General features: G+C 38.8%; 2 protein-coding genes across 6 annotated transcripts in view; one reads left to right on the top strand and one right to left on the bottom strand.

Moving 5' to 3' along the window:
- LOC143740618 (uncharacterized) overlaps positions 1-23,466 on the bottom strand; it is a 132,101-nt gene that overhangs the window by 46,355 nt on the left and 62,280 nt on the right. The gene's annotated exons all lie outside the window — the stretch shown is intronic.
- Positions 4,060-23,416, top strand: sgo1 (shugoshin 1). 5 transcript variants are annotated; one of them, XM_077232582.1, is made up of 9 exons: positions 4,060-4,453; positions 5,733-5,932; positions 6,269-6,312; positions 8,919-8,965; positions 9,060-9,581; positions 9,645-9,833; positions 16,803-16,904; positions 18,464-18,872; positions 23,164-23,416. In XM_077232582.1, the coding sequence occupies exons 1-9, from the start codon at positions 4,309-4,311 to the stop codon at positions 23,294-23,296; spliced, it is 1,791 nt and encodes a 596-aa protein (XP_077088697.1). In that variant the 5' UTR covers positions 4,060-4,308; the 3' UTR covers positions 23,297-23,416. The 5 variants fall into 5 exon arrangements, with proteins under 5 accessions (XP_077088697.1, XP_077088696.1, XP_077088700.1 ...); XM_077232581.1 differs by having other exon boundaries at positions 9,060-9,602; XM_077232585.1 differs by having other exon boundaries at positions 9,060-9,833; positions 18,464-18,631; positions 18,773-18,872.

Below are 23,466 nucleotides of genomic sequence, written 5' to 3'. Positions count from 1 at the left end.
TCTACAGGTAAAATTGTTCAAAACTTTAGATTTGCATAATCAAATGTTCTGGAAAGCTGACATGATGTAACTGTGTGTGTTAATAAAGCACTTTCTGTTCAGATCCGCAAACTCTTTCCTACGACTGTAATATGCGGAGAAATACTGTTCCTCTTTCTGTGGCACGAGCAGATCTCACAGATAATCGCGTGTCGATGATGAGTTCAAAATACAGAAGCTGCTTTGCAGTAAATGATCTTTGGAGAGGAAGTTTACAGTGTTTTATACCTCAAACTCTAAGTTTGAAGACATTTTGATTTGGCATGATTACAGTTTTGATCATCATGATGGATCATATGAATCATGTCAAATCAACGTGTGTGTGTGTGTGTGTGTGTGTGTGTGTGTGTGTGTGTGTGTGTGTGTGTGTGTGTGTGTGTGTGTGTGTGTGTGTGTGTGTGTGTGTGTGTGTGTGTGTGTGTGTGTGCTCTTTGATACCAATCTTTCATTTGAAAGTCACATGTCTAGTATCTGTAAAACCGCATCTTAAAAATATATCTAAATTATCTTTTTCGCCTTTGACCAATATGACCAGAATCTTAATTTTAAATTATTAATTTTAATTGTGTTTTCCATTGGCTTTTAGCTTGCTTAGTTCGGGACATTTAATTTTATATTTAACAATATTATTACAACATTATTTTCCTGTTGTCTCTGTAAAGCTGCTTTGAAACACACTGTATTATAAATAAATGTGACGACGACTTGACTTGAAATTTTGTTTATTACAAAAATGTATTTATAACATTTTGTTAACAAAATTAGATTATTAACTTTTTTCCCACAGTAAAGAAAAATCTTATAGAGTCAATGCTTTCAATAATAAATATTGTACAATCATTTAGACTTAGCGCATTAAAAAAAATGTTTATTTGAAGAAAAAAACATTAAAATTATCATCATTGTCATAACATAATACATAACATAATAGGGTGTCGATGAATTATTTTTTTTTATTAATGCCAAGGTATCAAATATATAAGTACATAGCAAAAATGTACAAATTAAATACAACAAAATAAAGAAAGCAAAGCAGCACATATACACATGTACATGGGTTATAGCCCACTGTAAAAAACTGTAGTTTTACTGTTTTATTTTACAGATTTTTCATGTATTTTTGAAATTTGGTAATAAAAAAATTACAGAAATAAACTGCAAATGTACATTTCCTGTGTAAAAATACTTGAAAAACATGTAAATGTGCATAACAAAAAAATCTATTTTTTATACTTTCTTATTGTTTTTTTCACAGACAAAAAAATACTGGGAGCACATATGCAAATGTATAAATACTTCACAAAAATTAAAAAAAAAAAGTTTTTATATTTAAATAATATTACATATTAATTAATAGATTAGCATTTATATACGTTTACCGGAATGAAAAGAGAGAAAGAAACATGGTTTACGAAATTGGTCTGTTAATAACGATAAGTTTATTCACACTTTATTTATTTATAAGGTTTTTTGATTATAACATTGTTGTTACACCGTTTTTGAACCGGTTCGTTTTCCGAGGCGAGGTTGCGTCATTACGTCACCCTTTACTTTACCCACAGTGGCAGCTGGCACAACTAAAATAGATGCAGAATTATTTTTTAAAGTTTTAATAAAAATCCCAGCAAACAAATTTAGGTTCTGGGAACGTTAGTTTTTGGTTCCCAGAACGTTCCTAGAACATTCCCTTAACGTTAGAGGAACGTTCCCGGAACGTTTTCCTTACGTTATAAAAATGGAACCTAAAAATAACCTACATGGAACGTTCCTATAACGTTCTTGTTTGGTTCCCAAAAAAATAACCTCATGGGACCATTCGGGAACGTTAGGGGAACGTTCTGTGTTTGCTGGGATGTTTCCTAAACTTGGACTATTGTTGTTTACTTGAAATATTTTTACATTTAAAAGTATTTTAATTTCTAAATGAGCGCAGATCACACAAAAGCCCGATTCCCACGGGATCAGTATGACCCGGTGACCTCTAGTCATTTGTAATAATTTCGGAGTTTGTCTGAGATCTTAATCCCGTGCGAATCGGCCACGTCTGTAATTTGTAAAGTAAAAATTCCCCCGCAGATGACCTACTAAATTTCGCCGAACACCGACGTCCTGTGGTAATATCAGTCCCGTGCGAATCCGCATCTCTGTGATTTGGCCGGATCGTATATCATTTTTTCAAGGTTTTTGTTTCATGTGCGCCTTTTTATCCATCTTTCGAGAAGAATTGTTTTGATGGTATTTTGGGTGCTGGGTCATATCGCTATACACAACAACTACACAATTTGCAGAAAGTGAAAGCTGAAAATCATCAGAAGAGCAAAAACAAAAAGAATGATTAGATGGAGATTAATGACATGTATAGCGGCATGCGGTAAGGAACTTTATTCTGTTTATGTCATAATCATACACGAAAAGACATTTCCAAGCAATAGCCTATTGACGTCATATCCGGGAGATAAGTCAGTAAATTTGAGTAAAATCACAGGCTTCGGTTATCCCGTGCGAATAGAAACTTAATGAACATAGAGCGGTTAAAAAAATAATGTGGAGTTTTTATATTTATAACATATGATATGATACAGTTAAGCGACGCTGATTTCATATGAAAGTTCAATAAACAAACTAATTAATATCAAGTCACTTACATTTTAGACCCAATATTGACTGTTTTTGTTCTATTTGAGCAGCGAAAATAGTTCCAAACAAAGATCACAGCAGAACCACAGCGCATCTCACCGGAAACATCACCGCATTACTGAATGAGTCAGCGCTTTGAACGAATCGGTTGAGTCAAAGATTCAATGACCCATTAAACAACTGCCTCATTCCTGAACGATTCAGCCGTTTGAACGAATCATTTGAATAAATGACTCAATAACTCACTCATTAAGACGGTCACCTGCCGCCCCCTAGTGGTGGTTTAGTTTCGTGTTTAAAAGTAGGCTATAATTCTATTATATTCAAAAAATATTTAAAAACAATCTCATAACATTATTTAATGCAGTTGTAATTTTTCAGTGTACATTAATTAATTTGATTGGTAACAGCATAGTGTCTTATTATTTCAATTTAATTTATTGATCAAATGTAAGAATTTAAAATGAAAGATAACCGACAAGAGAATGGCCGATTTACTTGTTCGAAGGACAAGCACATGTAAAGCCTTAATGTTGAGCCCTGAGTTATATTTTATTTACTGTACGCCTAGTATTATGTTTATGTGGCAAGCCTGAGTAGGTTTTACACATCAGCCCAGTCTATTCTGTAAAGTTAGGGATAAGCCGGGTCCGGGGTTTTTGCACATTAATCTGATAATAATGTGGCACACCCAGTTTTTCTTATGCACACCCAGAGACGCTTTTCTGGCTACGCTAGTGCTATGGGGTTTTCAGGTAACGTTATTTAACCAATGAAAAGTATTAAAACGAGCTTGTGACTAAACCGCTTGACTCCGTTGGACCTGTCAGTCAAACCTCATAGTGATGGGTCGGTCATGAACGAATCTTTCATATGACTCGGAACACCGGGGCTGTCACGTGATGAACGAACGACGCTTTTTTAATGCTCTGGTTCAAAGTTTAATGCACTAGTGGTTAGTCAGTTTATAGCCATGAAATTAAAAGTGAAAATTATAACTTTTTACAGAATGTTGCAGTGCTTATTATAAATGAGTTATCCGTGCACGATATTATTTGTTTTGTATATTAATATGCCCTTGTAATCTTTTATCAAAAACGCTAACTCACCCCCCATATAATATTTTATGTAAAAACTGTGTTTTGAGTTAACTAATTGTTATATTGATATATTAATGCATTAAACATTAAAAATGATGTGTGAGAGCTCAAGAAAATACCGAAATTGTAATTCAAAACTGTATTTTGAATAAAGGAAAATTACGGTAATTTTACGTGTTGGTTATTTTCTGTAATTTCACGTTTTTTTCTGGCACCCCCGGAATATTGCCGTTTTTTGACGGGGATTTTGGCGCATGTTATTTGTTTTTGACTGCAGTGACGTCTGAGCTTGTTGCGGAAGTGACGTGTGTTCCTCCAATCAGAGCTCGCAGCGCATGATTTCGAACATCAACGTCCCGACGGGAAATACGCCAGAGAAGAAACTCACACAAAATACACGATTTACGTTCACTATCCGTTCTAAAGTAGCTGTTCATTTCGTGCGAGGTGGTGTGTCGTGTTTATGAGGAGCTCAGAGGCATATGGAGGTGAAGTTTAACCCGTTAATCTCCTGAGAGACTCGCGTTCAGCCATGGCTCGCGAGCGGGTGCAGAAGAAGAGTTTCCAGCAGAGTCTGGACGAAATCAAGGACAAAATGAAGGAAAAGAGGAACAAACGCCTCGCTAGCGCTTTAGCTGTCAGCCGCGGCCTGTCGAAGATGAAGAACAGAAGCACAGGTGCGATTAATGCCGAGAAATCGACATATTCCTGCCTTTTGGTGTGTTTTTGTGTATATAAACGTCTAGGTTGTGTTTTATTGTATCATTATTACATGTACTGGGTCTATATTAACCGATCTCACAGCTCTTAAAGGGACAGTTACACAGAAATGTAAATACTGTTATTGACGCACGTTGATCCAAACCTATGACTGATTTTCCTCTGTGGAAAACATACTGAGGTGTTTAGGAGTGACATCCCCATTCTATCGTTTTCCACTCAGCCTAGCATCTGCTCTTGTGTCCTCAGAAGAAAGTAAGTCAGGTTTGGAACCGAATTAAAGTCACCATGAAACAGATAACCGTATGAGTAAAAACTTCTGGAACAAGAACAAATGTGGGCGGGGCTTGATTGTGTCTGTGGGGAATTATTGGATGGTTGTGGTTTGCGATTGGTGGATCTCATGTGAGTGACAGGTTGCCCCGCCCTCGTCATCAGAGAAGAGAAGCTGCAAGAGGAACATATTCGCATTCAAGATTATTAACACAGTAATGATCATTTATAACGGGTGTCAAACTCATTTTAAATGAGGGCCAGTTCAGCATTATGACTGGTTGTAACTGTAAGACTGTCAAATGTTACTACTCCTTAATATATTGTCTCTTTATTTGATTATAACTTATTTAAGTTACAAATATTGTAAATGCATTTGCAGGGGCTTTTCTAGGTTTTAAAAACATCAGGGGTTGGGTAATAAGATAACATGATTTGATACAGAGAATAATGTATATTGTATATATATGCAGGGGCAAACTGGGTAAAAAATTCAGCCTTGGCACTGTAGCCACACCAGCACACATTATTACCAGTCACACGCATTCAAATGTGAGGGGGTTCGGGGGCCAGGAAAACTTGGATTTCTCGGACCTACTTATGTGCATTTTAAGGCGTTGAAATGGCAAAAAAAACTGGATAACAATAGCTTTAAAAGCATGTCAGTGGACAGTAGCATAAATTATTTGTCAAGCAGATAACAGATTCTTAACCATAAGAATGTGGATAAATGTTTCAATGAATGATCCACACTACAAAATGGAAATGCAGAATATTTATAATGCTTATTGTTGACAATACACAATCACATATTCCAAACAGGAATGGCCTTAAATGAGAAATCTTTCAAGGATTATTTTGCATAGATGTTACATTTCAATCAAACACCACTGCAGTCTGTTTGTGTCCAGAGGCAAATAAACAATAATGACGGTCTGTTTTCGGCGGATCGTGTCTTTACAGCGACGGTGCAGCCGTTCGTGCTGAAGAGCGTCCAGGTGAATAATAAAGCTCTGGCCGTGGCGCTGCAGACGGAGCGGGAGAAGGTACGGCAAGCGCAGGGGGTCATTCTGCACCTGAAGAAGGAGAGGCAGGCGCTGGTCTTCCACCTGCTGATGCTGAAGAGGACACTTCGAGACCGCGCGCCGGCCGGACACGCTCAGGTGAGACGTCATGCACACACACACACACACTGCTGATATACAGGTGAGGCGTCATGCACACACTGCTGATATACAGGTGAGACGTCATGCAGACACACACACGCACACACACACACTTGCACAAACAGAAACTGCAGAGACGGACTTAATCTTTAATGGCTCCATTTATTTTCAAGTATTACGGCTGTATCTTAATGCCGTCTTTTTATGAATGAAGGCCAGTGTCACTGATATTAATATTAATAAAGCTACTGATGTCGCGATGAAAATGACTTTCCCCCAAATTTTAAACATTTATTAGGCTTCAAAAAACGTCTTTGCTTCTTGTTTTCTCAGGTTTCTCCTCCTGAGACGATTCCAGCTCAGCCCGTCAGTCCTCGGTGAGAAACAAGCTTTTTATAGAAAAATAATATATTAGTGTTTAAAGGTTTGGGGGTGTTTCTGAAAGAGTCTCTGCAGTGAAGTAAAAACAGTGAAGGATTATTCCGGTGTAAAACAGCTGTTTTCTATGGAAACTTGTTTCCGCCACAGAATAAAACATTTTAGATAATTGCGACGTTATATCATGCAATTCTGACTTTATATTAGGGATGGGCGATATGGCCTAAAAAAAATCCCCGATTTTTTCACAAGAAATCAGATTTACGATTTAAATAGATTTTTTTCTCTCCCTACTTAAAATCAATCTGCAGATGACAAAGAAATTGTTCAAAACAAGTTGTAACTTTATTTTGTTTTAATATTCCCTTCTGGGATTTGATCTCGATTAAAGTGCAATCAGAAACAACAAGCCAAAAACACAAGAGGACAGGCCCTGTCTGTGAAAACAGTGAACATGTAACATAAAATAAAATGGGTGGATTGGGATTGGGGGGATGTGTAAAAAAAAACAAAAAACTTGCATCACAATAAGTGTATTGTGATTGTCAAATTATTTGGTAACTAAACATGATTTTATTAAGTTTACTGGTATGCTACTGCTTTTATTATTGCTTAACACAAATTTCACAATTTCAATTCAATTCTTGTGATTTGATTCTGATCTCGATTCAATATAAATTCCTTTGGATAAATAGGTATAGTAGATACGTTAATGTGTTAATTGTTCTCCCAAAAAAAGTAATAAAAAAAATCATCTAACGCTGTAAACATAGAGAGCCCTGTCAGCTGGTATTATTAAAGGTTAAAACTAACTCAAATTAAATATAATGCGTTTTTTTATTTTATAATGCGTCTAACTAACATGCGTGCTATGGGTCATTAAAAGCCATCCTGAGGTAAATGTAACGTTACGTGACATGTTGTTCTCCAGCTGTTTTATGGACATCTTTCCGCGGTTGAAAAACACTGATCGATCGATTTTATTACATCTCGGTAAGTTTGTAGTAAAGAGTAACAGATGATCGGTTCACGTGCCGCTTGAACTGAGATCTGCCAGCGTTCTCTCACGTCACATTTACAAGCGCCAAAACAGTGTTTATTGTTTGAATTTTGTAATAAAATTGACAGAATCTGAGAGCTGAGAATCTGTTTGATAGCGATAGTAACCTGCTCTGTCTTGTCTGTCGGTGTCCGTGTCCTCGTTGCTTCGCGAATGTTTCTCTGCGTGAGAAAATGGATGTGTGGCGTGAGAGCGTGTGGAAAGTGACAGAATTGCGTCTCTCACAGTGAACTCGTGAGAGTTGGCGCCCTGCAGATTCAGCTTGTAAATGTTTTCGGCGGGTGTGCTTCTGCTGCCGCGGTCTTGCTCATTTGCCGTGTTGTTTGTGTATCTCTATAGCCCGGTCGGAACTACGGGAGCCCAGAGGGGAGCGTCGGCGGTTGTTAAAGAGAAAACCGATTTTCATTCAAAAAAATCGGCGTAAACTACACATTCGAGTAAATCGATAAAATCGATTTATCGCCCAGCCCTACTTTATATCTCGTAATAGCGACTTTATATCACACAATTGTAAGGAAAAATTGTCAGAATTGTAAGATGAAAAAGTCAGTATTACCTTTTTTATGGACAAGCTTCCATAGTTGTCTCTGAATATACAGTTAGCGCAGAGGAGTGCAAGCAAACGCGATATTCGCGTGTTTTCTTTTTTCATAAGCCTATACCCTTCTTGTTTTGAACTTCGTACATGTATTGACTGTTAAATAAGGTAATAATGTTAACAGGACTGTTTATCATGGTGATTTGTACAGAGGCTTTGTGGATTTGCACTTAAGCCTAAACAGACAGCTTTGAATCACTGCCATTGGTCTCTATGAAGTGCAGCATCAGCTTCAGCGTTAGCCATGCGACGCATGCGTCTGCTGAGCCATGACAAGTGGAGCTCAAAGTTACAAATAATTAACACCTTGTCTCATTGCATCTATCTTTTAATGAATCAGCGTTTTTGAGCGTGTTCGTTGAATGAATGGTTTAATGACTCACGCAGAGACAGTCCGTTGCCGTAACGATGCGCTGAGTGACAGCCTTTCGATGCGCATTAGAACCCAGGACCTCTGACACGCTAGTCAAAAGTTCTGCCACTAGACCATTAGAATACATGCTTTAAATAATCGAATCTATGTGTTTATTCTCGCCGTTAGCAACACACAGCAAGCAAGCTCCGCTCTGCCGTTGTGTGCCCGTGTGCCGCGCATGCAGGTGGAAAAAGTCGCGCGAATAATTTACGTCCCGTGATCGGCTTTTTTGATCTGCGCTTTTGGGGTTCGCCGATCAAGCTATTTTTAGCCGATCAATCGGAGCATCACTACTATTGACCCACTCAAAATTACCGCAAGGGAAATTCCTTCACCGTGACTGCCCTGTATACAGTATAGTGTAATTTATTCCTGATATCAGATCTGAATTTTCAGCATCATTACTCCAGTCTTCAGTGTCACATGATCCTTCAGAAATCACCAAAATATGATGATTTAATGCTCAAGAAACATTTATGATTATTATCTGTGTAAGAAGGTATTTGTTGATGATATTGTGATTGTGTCGCAGGCCGGGTGATGTGTTTGAGACTGGCGTGCAGGAACCTCCGACTGCAGGTACTGATGTGTGGGGGTGTGTGTGTGTGTGTCTCTCTCACATGCTCATTACACAGATGTTCAGGCTTTTATATTGTGTTCTGTATGTGTGCAGAGGCTGCTTCGGGGAGCTGTGTTGACAGACTGGGTTCACTGCCGCCCACAGTGGGAACCCGGAGGAAGAGACGCTCTGATGCTGTGCGGAGACGGAGCTCACGCTTGCACTCCATCGGGACAACACAAGAGACTCTCGATGACCGACGAGAGGAGGCGCTCAACACTCGCCTGGAGGAGGAGCGGATCGAGCCGGAGGAGCAGAACCGGGAACAGAACTGTGAGTTTGAGCTGGAGGTTTCTGAGGTCCAGCACTCGACGCCGGATCCTCCCGTCAGACCGAGCAGAAGGAGAAAACCCACCCGGACCAAACCGGACCGGGGCCGCAGACCGGACCGGGCACCGCTGAAGAAACCCTGGGAGAATGCCAAACCCCGAGCGCGCTCCAAAAGCCGTGAGCGTTCCCAGAGCCGGTCCCGAGCGCCGGCCGAGGGCCTCAACTCCTCGCTGGGCGGCAACGACACCTTCGACTTCGACTGTGAGGAGGCCGTTCATCTGACGCCCTTCAGAACCGGACACAAACCTGCGGAGAGACCGGATAAACCTGCGGAGAGACCGGATAAACCTGCGGAGAGACCGGATAAACCTGCGGAGAGACCGGATAATCCTGCGGGTGAAGAGGAGGAGGCCGACAACAGCCTCTCCGATGATGATGATGATGAGGATTCCCCGTACGTGCCGAAGAGGAAGACTAGAAGAACTCGAAGTCCTCCGGCCAGACGCGCTCGATCCAAACGCCGCTCCGCTCAGGAGAAGAACCTGAACCAGCACTCAGGTACCTCACAGCGCTTTCAAGGGGGCATTTCATGAAAATCTTTCTTTTTTTCGTGTGTAGTCAAGTCATCCTCATTTATATAGCGCTTTTAACAATGTAGATTGTTTCAAAGCAGCTTTACAGAGATAAACATATAATTTAAGGTAACAGAGATTGTTTTGGTTTTATAAGTGCTATAAGTTGGTGTAAGTGCTATAATCGGGTCCCGGTGCTTCTACCAACCCAGAAAACGTGAAAAGTGAAACCCAGTAACTTGGTTCTGGTGAGTCTTTCTTTGCATGCATGTCAAAAAATAAGACAATCAGATTTCGGTCTCTTTCTGACGTATGAAGAGTAGGGCTGAACGATTATGGAAAATAATCTAATTGCGTCTTTTTTTTAAGCAATATTGCGATTGCGATTTAATATGCGATTACTTTAAGTTCTTTACCTTCTGTATTAGTCGACAAAGACAAGCAATAAATCATTGTACAGTAGGGATGGGAATCTTTGACAGCTCTTGATCCGATCAAATTTTTTTCTTATTAATTAATCTTAATAACACTTAAAATATGTATTTAATTACATGTGTAAATACATACTTTAAATATATATATATATAAACATTTAATTAAACCAATTACATGTTAAGAATTTTAAATGGGCTATAAACTAATATAGCTTCAAAATATAAAAGCTAGTAAATAAAGAGGAACAAAAAAAACATTACAAGCAATAAACAAAGAGTTCTTTCAGTATATAAAAGTAGGCAGTCTGAACGTTTTCCATTCAAGAGCTGGAGTGATTTCCCCCCTCAGTTTAGATACGATAAGCTGCATTCACACTAGGGCTGCAACTAACGATTATTTTGATAATCGATTAATCGGACGATTATTTTTTCGATTAATCGGATAGAAATTAAATTAGATTTTTTTTTATTATACCTAAATAAAACCGTAAATCAGGGTATTTATGTGTAAAAGTGTACTTTAAAAAGTGCAAAAGCCACACATTGAGTTTTACTAATATCAATATTTGCATTGTTTTTAATGATAATTGCTGATGGCAAGTTGACAAACATGATTATTGTTAAAAAAATGATATCCAACATATTATGTTTTAACACTATTTTTGTTAAAACAAATTTACACAGACATGTTGTTCAGATGTGAATATCTGAACTAAAAACAAACTAAAAACATCTAAAATATATAATTCATTTAATTTTTATTTAAAATTAATTATATATAAGGAATATAAGGATAAAGAATATAATATATATTATATATAATATATAAAAGAATATAATATAAGGATAAATTGATTAAATAAATATAGAAAGACTGAAAACAATTGTGTGAACGTAGAGCCGCAGTAGATCGCGTTTGAAAAACAATTAAAACTTAGTAGACAAATGCTATAAAAAGAGAACGGAATGGAGGTAACGTTACCCAGCAAGCTAAGAGGCTTGAGTAAAGGACAGGAGAAATTATGCATTAGTGCACAAGTATTCGCTGAAAACCACTGAGTACAGTGACTAAAAAACAATATTTTACTGCTGCTGTTATTAACTGCCTTTGTATTTAATGCTTCACTTTGTAAACACCGTTTTAATTTAACCTATTTCTGCGGTAGCGCTATTTTAATCCATCACTTACGTTGCGAGCGAACTGATTGCACAACCTGATGCTCGAGACAAAATACAGACATCCCAAGATCCCGGAAGTCCCGGGAGTCTCCCGCATATTGATTGCGGCTCCCTGATGCCCGCGAATTAGTTCAAACTCCCGAAATCCAGAGCGCGCAAGCAAGAGCGCGCATGCGAGACAGAAGAGACTGCTCCAAACCGTGTAGCGCGCGCGCTCGGCAGAGCGCCTGAGGGAGAGAGACCTTGCGTGTGTGTGCGTACCAGTAAACGCTCCCCGTGACGTAAGCAGACCAACTAATCGATAATGACATTCGTTGACAACGATTTTCATAATCGATTATAATCGATTTTATCGATTAGTTGTTGCAGCCCTAATTCACACTAATGCACATATCTCTTTTGAAATTGTAAATGTGGTTTGTCCTGTTGGTTTAAGATATAACTGACCGTGTTTACATTAATTTCGCGTCAAAACATTTTGAGATGCCAATGAGTCGCTCACAGCCGCATGCACGATCTTCACAGAGCGCGCGTAAGTATTTTAAAATGAAAGCAGCTTTCTCAGTGATTTTCATATTTTTACTATATAAAACAACTGCATTCCAAAAGACATAAATAATGCCCTTGTGGAGCATTTATAAGGAAAATTCCGGCGGCCAAGACCGCGCACTGCAAGAGTAACATCACAGCGGCAAAACCTGTGCAATGAAGCCCGCGACTGTCCTTGTAATTCGCTTAAACCCCAAACTTTACGAAAGCTTATTTTTCGGAAGGTTCGAGCGGTGTCGTGTGTGTGTGTGTGTGTGTGTGTGTGTGTGTGTGTGTGTGTGTGTGTGTGTGTGTGTGTGTGTGAGAGAGAGAGAGAGAGAGAGAGAGAGAAAGAAATTAGAAGCAAACAGAATACGTTTGTTTCTAAAGCACGCGCAGCGTGAATTTAGAATTGTTGGAGAGAGAATAATAACACAATATCACATACATAAAAAAGAAACTTTTCTTTCCTGTATGCCAGACCTATGCGTAGCGTGCCAAGTTGATGCTTGATCTGCAGACTGCTTTTCTCTCGTGTGTCACGTGACCAGTGTAATCGCAGCTTTTGCAGTTACAAAATCGCATTTCATCATATCGCGATATTATCGCAAATGCAATTAATCGTTCAGCCCTAATGAAGAGGATCTTATTATAATATTAAGTAAGGGATAATGTACATCCAGCCGGTTGTTAGCTCAGAATAAACCTGAAGGGTGATCAAGATCAGGTCTCCATCAGCCTGATGGGGGTTTATTCTGAGATCACACACACACACAAACACACACACCTGAAGGGTGATCAGGATCAGGTCTCCATCAGCCTGAAGGGGGTTTATTCTGAGATAACACACACACACAAACACACACACACACACACACACCTGAAGGGTGATCGGGATCAGGTCTCCATCAGCCTGAAGGGGGTTTATTCTGAGATAACACACACACACACACACACCTGAAGGGTGATCGGGATCAGGTCTCCATCAGCCTGAAGGGGGTTTATTCTGAGATAACACAAACACACACACACACACACACACACACACACCTGAAGGGTGATCGGGATCAGGTCTCCATCAGCCTGATGGGGGTTTATTCTGAGATAACACACACACACAAACACACACACACACACACACCTGAAGGGTGATCGGGATCAGGTCTCCATCAGCCTGAAGGGGGTTTATTCCGAGATAACACACACACACACACACACACACACACACACACCTGAAGGGTGATCGGGATCAGGTCTCCATCAGCCTGAAGGGGGTTTATTCTGAGATAACACACACACACAAACACACACACACACACACACCTGAAGGGTGATCGGGATCAGGTCTCCATCAGCCTGAAGGGGGTTTATTCCGAGATAACACACACACACACACACACACACACACACACACCTGAAGGGTGATCGGGATCAGGTCTCCATCAGCCTGAAAGGGGTTTATTCTGAGATAACACACACACACACATACAAACACACCTGAAGGATGATCGGGATCAGGACTCCATCAGCCTGATGGGGGTTTATTCTGAGATAACAACCGGCCGGATGTAAATTACATCAGTAAATAATTAGACACAAAATATTGATCTGAGTTGAAATATTTTATTAGCTCTTTAAACTAGGGATGTTACCGATTGATGATCGATTAATTCTCCATAATACATTTAATCAATAAGAATTATCGATTGTCGATTAAGCAGGTTTTTGCGCGGGTATGTGCGGCTCAACCACGAAATGTAAAACAGACGCGAGGAAAAATAAGTTATGGGATAATTTTACAGCTAGACGTACACCTTCATCATGACCATAAGTTTGCGTGTGCATTATCAGCATTTTGTTTTGTGCAGTTGTATGTTGTAATATTGTGTTTATTTTGTGTAGCCCTATCTATATCTGATTTATCTCATATAGGATACATTTGGCTGAGAATAAACGGCTTCAACGCTAGGGGTGGGGGAAAAAATCGATTCTTAGATGCATCGCGATGCGGACGTGGACGATTCTGAATCGATTCACAAATGTCAAAAATCGATTTTCAACAAAAAAAAATTTTTTTTTTTAGATATGTAGCCTATTTATAATGACGTAATATAGACGGAACGCAAAAGATGGAACTCTGAAGCGCGGAAGTGCAGTGCCCGGACCGTCTGTCTGTGGCGTGCGCACATAACAGAGACGCGATGGCTGAGCGCGAAATCCAAACACCCTCCTCGTTAAAAGCTGACGTGTGGAAATATTTTGGCTTCTATGAAGTTGAAGGGGGAAAGGAGCTGGACAAGAGCCACACTAGTTGTAAGCTTTGTAGAATAAAACTAAAATATTTCGGCAACACGACAAATATGAGAAGCCATATGACTCGTTTCCACCCAGAGGAGGAAAAACACTCGGCTGTACCAGAGCCGTTTCTCTCTATGGCTCTGGGCTTTACCGGTGTTCAGACGATTTCTGCTGCCTTGTCGAAAAATGCCACCCAAACGCAAATCGATCACAGATAATGTTGATTCATTCTCTATTGTTTCCATAATGGTGTAAATCTCACAATATTATAACATCGTTATTTCATTTTAATCAGGGTAAGTGTATGGGGAGCATATTTGGATATTTTAAATGAACTAGCAATTATCACATTTGATATAACAAGTAAAAATGATATTATTATATGAAATAAAATTATAATAAAATTCGAAGTTAAGAGTACAGTATAATGTACTGTTTTTATTTTTAAAACGCTGTGAAAAGTAAAAATTATCATCAAATATTCATCTTTGACCTGTCAAAGTTTCCTACAAGTATCCACAGCAAGGATGCATAGATTTATGGGCGTGGTAAGCAGAAGAAAAATGAGTCTGCACCAGTAAGTAGCACATCTCGATGGGTAGCATGAATCGTCAGAACACCTGTTGTTGTTATATTATTAATTTACTACAAGTATGCTCATGCTGCTAGTTCAGGCACACATTTATTTTCCTGTTGGTTCTTTTGCAATGTTAATAAAATATATTGTACGTTAATTCTTTATGGGTCATTACTTTGTACTTTTAAAGCAAAGTATTTATATTCACACACACACAAAAGATTCAGATAATCGATAATCGCTTTTGAATCGAATCGCAGGCCTCTGAATCGTAATCGAATCGAATCGTGAGGTGCCTAGAGATTCCCACCCCTATTCAACGCGCAGCTCAAAGAGCAATGCACAACTAATAATGACTATCATTGGGACTGTCATATTACATAACATTATACAGAGAACAATATTGTAATAAAATATTGAATTATTTGGGTTTAGTTGCCGTGTTAACATGAGTTAAACATTATGAATAGCACGCATCTGAGGGGCGTTGGTGACGTTGTATTAGTCGTTATATTTGATGATTAAATAAGTAATTTAATAAGTTATCAATCATATCGACTCATTTTACAACCCTATTAGCCCTTTATTTGGATTAAAAACCCTTCTCATTCATTTGGTGAGGAACATGTTGTTTTGAGCAGCATTTGCACACCCTGTTGTGCTGTTGGCTATATAACACTGCAGTAGACGCATCTTGCAGTATTAATGCTATTCATTAATTGATCGTTAATTTAAACAACATCGATTAGGGAAATTTTTGTAAATTGACATCCCTACTTTAAACGCAAAGCTTCCACGGAGAGAGCAGTTTCAGCGGCGAGTTCAAACTAGACGGACATTTAGAGATACGGTATCCAGTCATAACATTTATTACACAGCATTTCAACACATTCATAATTATGGAGATATGAGATATTGATTTAAGATTAAACTATTTTAAAATCGTTTGTATTTTATAATCCAACAGTGTACAAAACAATAGTCATAAATAGCAGCCGCTGCGTTTGTATGAAACGAGAGAGCGAGTCCACGATACTGGATGGCATAATTACATAACTGTACACACAATATTGATTCGACTGAGTTTTATTAATTTATTAGCTCACCAAACGCAAAACTTTCATGAAGAAAAACCGTGTAGCGAGTGTGTAGCGCTGCTGACTTCAGTGACCCGGACGAGCCTGTGTTTCTGTTCACAGAAGTTGTTATCTGTGAATAATATAACGCTGGATGGAGCGATTGACCAATCAGAATCAAGTATTCCACAGAGCCGTGTAATAACGGCCCTAAATCTGCACGTTTCCACCCACGGCGCCGCCATTTTGTTTTCGTAAGCGACAACAATGACCAGTTCTAACGCACCGGCAGAAGATCCAGCAAAGCCTGAAACTGTTCTGTCGTTGAGCACAGACGAGCACTGAACACTATTGACCAGAACATGTCACCGCTGTCTTATAAACACCTCAGGAACTGTGGACACTTGTGTAGAAGTTCAACATGATGATAAATGTGAGATGATCAATGTAACTCCACAACAACTACATAAATGTCTCCACTAACATTCAGAAACTCTTCCTGAGTCTCTCCGTAAGGCTGCACTCGCTACTGGTTATTCTGGGATTCTGGATGAGTGAGATTGGTGTGTTTTGCTGTTGCTGGAGTTTCTGAAGCTCGTGTAAAGACTCCGCCCTCTTCTGAACGGAGGAGGAGCTGCAGCTCATTTGCATTTAAAGGGACACAAACAAACAGCGCGTTTCTGCTCACACCCAAAAAGAGGCAAATTTGACAAGCTATAATAAATAATCTGGTATTTTTAGCTGAAATTTCACACACATTCTGGGGACACCAGAGATTTATATTAAAACGTGTGAAAAGGGGCATAATGTAATATATCACACTATCTAACATTTCATTCTTTTAATAATTTAATGATTCGCAGAGAAAAACCGGGCTGAAGTGGAAGAAACTGACGTGCACCTCGACACACACTCGCCAGTTTGTGTTCCTGTCGAGAATCCCAGCCAATCAGAGCCAAGCCCAGGTAAACGCAGATGTGAATCTAATCACTTTTACAACGCTGAACTATTATTTCTTACTTGAATGCTTCTGTTACTCTTGTGCATCAATTTTAAAAAATTACACACAGATCCATAGTGGGGGAAAATATCCGTATCATAAAAATGTTAAGCTTGGGAGCACAGACTTACGTTTGGTCTGATTTTATAGAAGATGCATTTTGAAAATTATAAATTTTGAAGCCTTGCCAACAGAATGAAAGCCTATTAACAAAGATTGCATGATTTCATAGTTAAATGGCCCTGGGATTAAAAGTTGCAGGTCCTGAGAGGAATATTCTGTGTTCCTAGTGCATCTAGTGATCTTTTTAAAGGTGCAGTCTGCATGTTTCAGAAAAGCAAAAGCTCTGTTGACCTTCAGTTTCGATTCACAGTAAACGCTGCTTTGCAAGTGCTGAGAGTTTGAGTCGTTTATAATTTGCATTTGCGCCTAACATCTTCCCAACTTCACAATGAGAATCGTTTATAAAGCTGCTGTCAACTGACGAGCAATGCTATCTCCCTGCGGTTTTCCGCCAGAATAAAAGCTTGATTGTTTAATGTTTGAAAGCAAAGAAATGAAAACAGCCATAAATGTTAGTGCTGAAATTTTACTGTTGTTCTGTGAAATAAAATTATTATTATTATTATTATTTTTACTATAACATATTATATTATTATGTAATATACTATTATTATTATTAAATATTCACTTTTTTAATTTTACAGTACAATAGTATTTTTAAATAATAATAATAATCGCATAATACTTTTTGGTCTAGCTGAATCTGATCACATGTCTAATAGATGTAAAAGGAAAATAGTAAAACAGGTGATGCTTGTTTATTTTCATTTTTATTCTCATTCTTTATAAGAAAGATAAAATAACACAAGGAACTATATAGTGATTATTAATCATTATTGTTAATAAAAGAATGGGAGAAAGTTTAAGAATCATTTTATAATGGAATTGTGAGGCAAGTGAAGATTCACACCGATAAAATATAATAAAATATAGATATTAGTTGAAAAACTTTAAACGTAAACCTTGCCACTTTGTTGAAGCACCAAATTTATTAACTGGAAATAAATAACTCAAATACAAATAAATTGGTAACACTTTACAATAAGGTTCATTAGTTAACATTAATGTATTAACTAACATGAACTAACCATGAACAATACATTTGTTACAGTATTTATTAATATTTGTTAAATGTTAGTTAATTAAAAAACAGCTGTTCATGTTAGTTCACAGTGCATTAACTAATGTTAACAAACACAACCTTTGATTTTGCTAATGTATTAGTAAATGTTGAAATTAATACTAAGATTAATAAATGCTGTAGAAGTATTGTTCATTATTAGTTCATGTTAACTAAGGTTGTTAACTAATGAATCTTATTGCAAAGTGTTACCAAATTAAACCTAAACAGCAATATATGAAATAAAATGACAAAAGCACATAATGAAATTACTAAAATGAAAACAAAAGAATATGAATAAAACTATGATGATAAGGTGTTAGTGTCCTGTTTCCCTGCAGCGCCCCCTGGTGTCGTCTCTCTGGAGTCTCCACTCACTGTTCTTCCTGACGGAGAGGCGGAGCTCATGATGATCGACTGCCCGATATTTCAATTCCCAAAGTGTGGCAGCGACTCCTGCGATCAGGAGAACGAGGCGGCGGCGGGGATGGACCGAGGCAGGAGGAGAGGTAAACCCCTCGCGTGTGAGCCGGGCTCTGGAGGAGCTGTAGGAGGACTGATGTGTGGCACGTGTGTTTCTGCAGGCCGGCTGGTCGATCGCTCATTTCTGGGCGTGGCTTTGAGTGACGTGAGCAATCTCTCCCCCGCAGCCTATCAGAAGCCGGCGTGTGCTTTGGCCACGCCCCCGAGCTCCGCCCCCAGGCGTCGCTGCACCGGATCCGTGAACTACAAGGAGCCGTCGATCAGCTCGTACGTGCCTCGCTTTATCCATCCCTATGCTGATCAAATACAACTGTTCATTCATTCATACTAGCTCAGGTTTATTAAATAATGCACCTAATCATTAGTGAATGTTAATTAACATTACATTTCTCAAACGGTAATGAAGCGATTTATGCATTATTTACAAGTACATCAGATTTCCCAAGATACAATATTTGTTTACTTTGTTCTAAACCATTATTAATGTTGCGTTATTAATTAACGTTATTAATGTTGCATGTCGGATGTTTCGGTTCTTTTGGACAGTTCGTTTCAAAATGGTTTAAAAACTGATCGGGTCATTCATAAGTTCTTCATCACGTGGTCTCTGATAAGCAATATGAACTTTTATAGCATAAACTCGCCAGTGTTTATTCTTTCTAAACATAAAAAAGTCCATGTTACAGCACGCGTTTGGCCTTGTATAATATAAACTGTTAAAACACGAAAAGAATCCGCTGCAAAGTGTGGCTTGTAGATTATAACTGAATCCACTCTCGAGTCGAGTCTTTATACAGCGCTTTAACACTGACCGTTTCACAGCAGCTTTACAGTGATAATAGGAGATTACAGTAACAGAGATTGTTTAGGCTTTACAGCAGATCTAGAATAAAGTTATTGTCCAGATTAAATTGGTTTTGATTGATTCACTTCCGTTGTAAAGATCATTAGTTATTCACTTATGGGCCGCTAACACACACCGTTCTAACAGAAAACAGAAACTTTAGTGTGTTCTGGACGTTCATTCACACGTGTGTGTTTGAGCTCGAGAACACACACTTTGAAACAGCTTCCAGGGTGCGACTTATGAACGGCTGCAACTAACGATTATTTTGATAATCGATTAATCAGACGATTATTTTTTCGATTAATCGGATAAAAGTTTTTAGAACATTTAATTTGATTGTTTATTATAACTAAATAAAACCCTAAATCAGGGTATTTATGTGTAAAAGTGTACTTTAAAAAGTGCAAAAGCCACACATTGAGTTTTTATATTTTAAACCTTAATATATTGATAATATTAAGGACACAGACTGCATTAGGTTTATTACCCACTGTCACTTTAAGACATCGGATCATGTCCATGACATGCGGATCCAATTGCACTGATGCACATCCGATACTCTCACAACTGTTTAAGACATAACCAACATAGTTTACGTGAATACTCTTCAAAACGGACATTTCTATATAATGTTGTGTGTATTTGTCCATTCAGACACGAAGGAGAGCTCAATTCAGTACTCGCGCGCTGTCTATGTGCATGGCTGCACGCTTCGGGTCGGGTGTGCGCGCACAGAAAACCGAACCGAATAGAGATCTTTATTTGCGTAGTCACTCTTATTCAGATCTATATGTCTGCTCTACTCATTCTCCCAGACGTTTACATTTTTTAACGTTTCATGAGACATGCAGCGCACGCATGGTAGATCAGCACGTTACAGTACAAATGTGCGCATCTACCACAGCACATCAGTTCTGACTGGATCGCTTCCCAAATCGTCATTATCTAACATTTTTGTCTAGTTTTTATTCGTTGACGAAAATGTCAATGGATTTTCGTCATAGTTTTTGTCATTCAAAACTAGTTTTTATTTAGTTACCGTCTCGTTTTCGTCTGTGAAAAAATGTAGTTTGATGTCACAAATGCCACAACGAAATGAACACTGCACCCAATAACAGGGACTGTCCCTAGAAAACGTGAAAGTCTGGTCACCCAAAATTAGACTGACTAAGAAAAAGGCCGTCTTGGTGCTCAATCTGTTTTACCTTACCGTTGTTTAACCAACGCAACATATTTGCGATGTCATTAATCCATTTGATAGATGTACCGCGGAACACGTCTCCGGGTGAGTAGCCGGCCAGTGATAGTAACTATAGTAACAGCATGAGAAGACGCGCTCCGTTGTAGTCAGCGCTTGGTCGGTTTATTTTGGCATTTTCTAAGCAAGTTAGCCTAATAGGCTAGTAATAAATGAACATGCATTCAAAAAATGTCTTTCGTCCTGTTGGCGTCCTGGAGAATATTTCTGTTCGTCCTAAACACATTTTCTATCGTCCCCAGGACGCCGTTAGTCTCGAGCCCTGATATCACGGGTTTTTTCAAAATTATGCCGGTTTTCCGGTTTATGACGTTTTTTTTTTTTCATGCATAATCAGGTGTTCAAAGCATTTTCTACTGGTTGAGAGAGGAATTACTGCAGTAAATTGACTTAGGATGGTCTATTTTACTGTCATTAGTGAATATTGTAGAATAGAATAGAGCCCAGTATAACCTAAAATTGTTATTTCTTAACGTTCTAATAACGTTCTTATAACCAGGAAATAAAGTTAATACAACGTTTATATAACAGGAGAATTGAACGTTCTTATAACGTTTTGAATAAAGTTCTTATAACCAAGAAATAACGTTAATACAACGTTTATATAACAGGAGAATTGAACGTTCTTATAACGTTTTGAATAAAGTTCTTATAACCAGGAAATAACGTTAATACAACGTTTATATAACGGGAGAATTGAACGTTCTTATAACGTTTTGAATAAAGTTCTTATAACCAAGAAATAACGTTAATACAACGTTTATATAACGGGAGAATTGAACGTTCTTATAACGTTTTGAATAAAGTTCTTATAACCAAGAAATAACGTTAATACAACGTCTAAAAAACTGGACATTTTGAAGGTTCCTAGAACATTCTGAAATAACGCTAACGTTTTTATAACTTGATGGGAACATTATGAAAACCTTCTTATAACCTAAGATTGTTAGCTGGGGAAGAGGAGAGATTGGCGATTGCACTGAACACGTTTTAAGTGCAGGATTCTCTGAGCGAACACAGAGAAAATAGACCTATTTTAACAAGAGCCGCGTGTATCTGAGAGCGCGGCACATTATATTCCGCGCGCGAGCAGAGAGATTCGCGCTCGCGCATTATATTAATGTACTTTCGCGCTACAATAATGCGCTCCGCATCCATCGTCCATGTACCGTAACAGACACTGCTGTTTGTTTACTCTCACTCGTCGCTGCTCAGAAGTGCAACATTGTAAAGGGTCCGTCTGAAACAGTGTCGCGCAGCGTAACGTTCGTTCCGAACGTTGTGTAATTAAATACACCGGTATGGCGGTTTATTCAAAATCAATATCGTGAGGAAAATATAAACCGGTTTTCGGTTTGAACCGGTTTACCGCCCAGCACTACGCTATTTTAATCCATAACTTATGTTGCGAGTGAACTGATTGCGCAACCTGATGCTCGAGTCAAAAAGATCTAGTGTGACTGTCCCAAAGTTAGTAAACAAAGCTGTTTACACAGTAGCATTGTTTTCTCAGATCCGATATCTAGGTGTGAATGCCCTACGAAACGCATTGGAGACGGATTTGAATCTGATCGCTCAAACCGCTTCAGGAGGAGATCTGAGACTCATTCCAGACCAAACTGGACAAGTGTAAATGCATCTGCTTGTTGAAACCACATGTAAATTTTACTCCTCCCAAAAATGCTAAAAAATAAGCATGTGAGAGCGTGTTATATAGGCTATATGTAATATGTAAAAATGTTATATCCAGATATGACGGCGCTACTGCAGCACGCATCACCGCAGATGAGAAGCTGAACATCTATTTATTTATTTATATATTTGTTGGTTAATTCGTTCGATTAGTTTTGTCTTCCGCTTTTTTCTTTCTCGAGCTTACACCACTGCCGCCGCCGTCTCGCTGAACGCTGCAGAGCCGCTGTGCGGGAAGCACGTGACATAAAACGAGGCCAGCTATTGGCTATTCGCTACTTCTCCTGCTGTACTGGCTGAGTACAACCTCCGCTGGCTCATTACTGCCACACTTTGGTCACCGCAGATTTAAAATATTTACGAAATGAGCCGCTTACGGCAATTAAAAGTTATTTAGCAACTAATCGATGACTAGATTAGTTGACAACTATTTTAATAATCGATTTTAATAGATTAAATCGATTAGTTGTTTCAGCCCTAGAGTTATGAAAAACAATTAAAAGCGTTATCATCTCTGTGTAAACTTCAAAAACAGGAATCTGTGAGAGCGCTGACGGCGTGCACATGCGCATCACGTGTTTGGTCTACAGATCTGCGTGTTTGAGTATATATGTGCACACGCGTGTAGTCTTACTTTACAAACTTACCTCAACTAATGACTTGTCTGGCCTTAAACATGTATGATGCAGAATTGTAGCGATGTGAAGCGGACTGGTTTGTCTCGGCTTCAGTCGTGTGTGGTAACCGTGTTGCTGTTGCAGGAAGCTGCGGCGAGGCGATAAGTTCACGGACACGCGGTTCCTGCGCTCCCCGATCTTCAAGCAGACGCAGGCGTCCCGCCGGAGCCTCCGCAAGACCGACCTCTACAACGAGGCGTTCGTGGGCTGCCGCTGACTCTCCCACAGCGCCGGTTTAATTTACACTTTTAACGCTCTGTTACATAATTGACTGCTTTTAAATCTCATGAATTTAATTGTGGATGTTAATAAAGTTTGTCCTTTTAATTTTCCTAAAGTGTTCTGTTATTTGAGCTTTTCTGATGAGGCACTTTTTGAACTTCTGGA

This window comes from Siphateles boraxobius, unplaced genomic scaffold, assembly GCF_051911475.1.
Source record: "Siphateles boraxobius isolate OS27281-9 unplaced genomic scaffold, OSU_SipBor_1 177, whole genome shotgun sequence".
NCBI lineage: Eukaryota > Metazoa > Chordata > Actinopteri > Cypriniformes > Leuciscidae > Siphateles > Siphateles boraxobius.
Note: the sequence above shows the minus strand (reverse complement) of the source record. Positions and strands in the feature narration are given on the sequence as shown.

Excerpts from the sequence above, each read along its gene's own strand:
- sgo1 (XM_077232580.1), top strand. The coding sequence starts at position 4,309 with ATGGCTCGCGAGCGGGTGCAGAAGAAGAGTTTCCAGCAGAGTCTGGAC. Across the intron at positions 6,313-8,918 it reads GCTCAGCCCGTCAGTCCTCG|GCCGGGTGATGTGTTTGAGA; the intron begins GTGAGAAACAAG and ends ATTGTGTCGCAG. Across the intron at positions 16,905-18,463 it reads CCAATCAGAGCCAAGCCCAG|CGCCCCCTGGTGTCGTCTCT; the intron begins GTAAACGCAGAT and ends GTTTCCCTGCAG.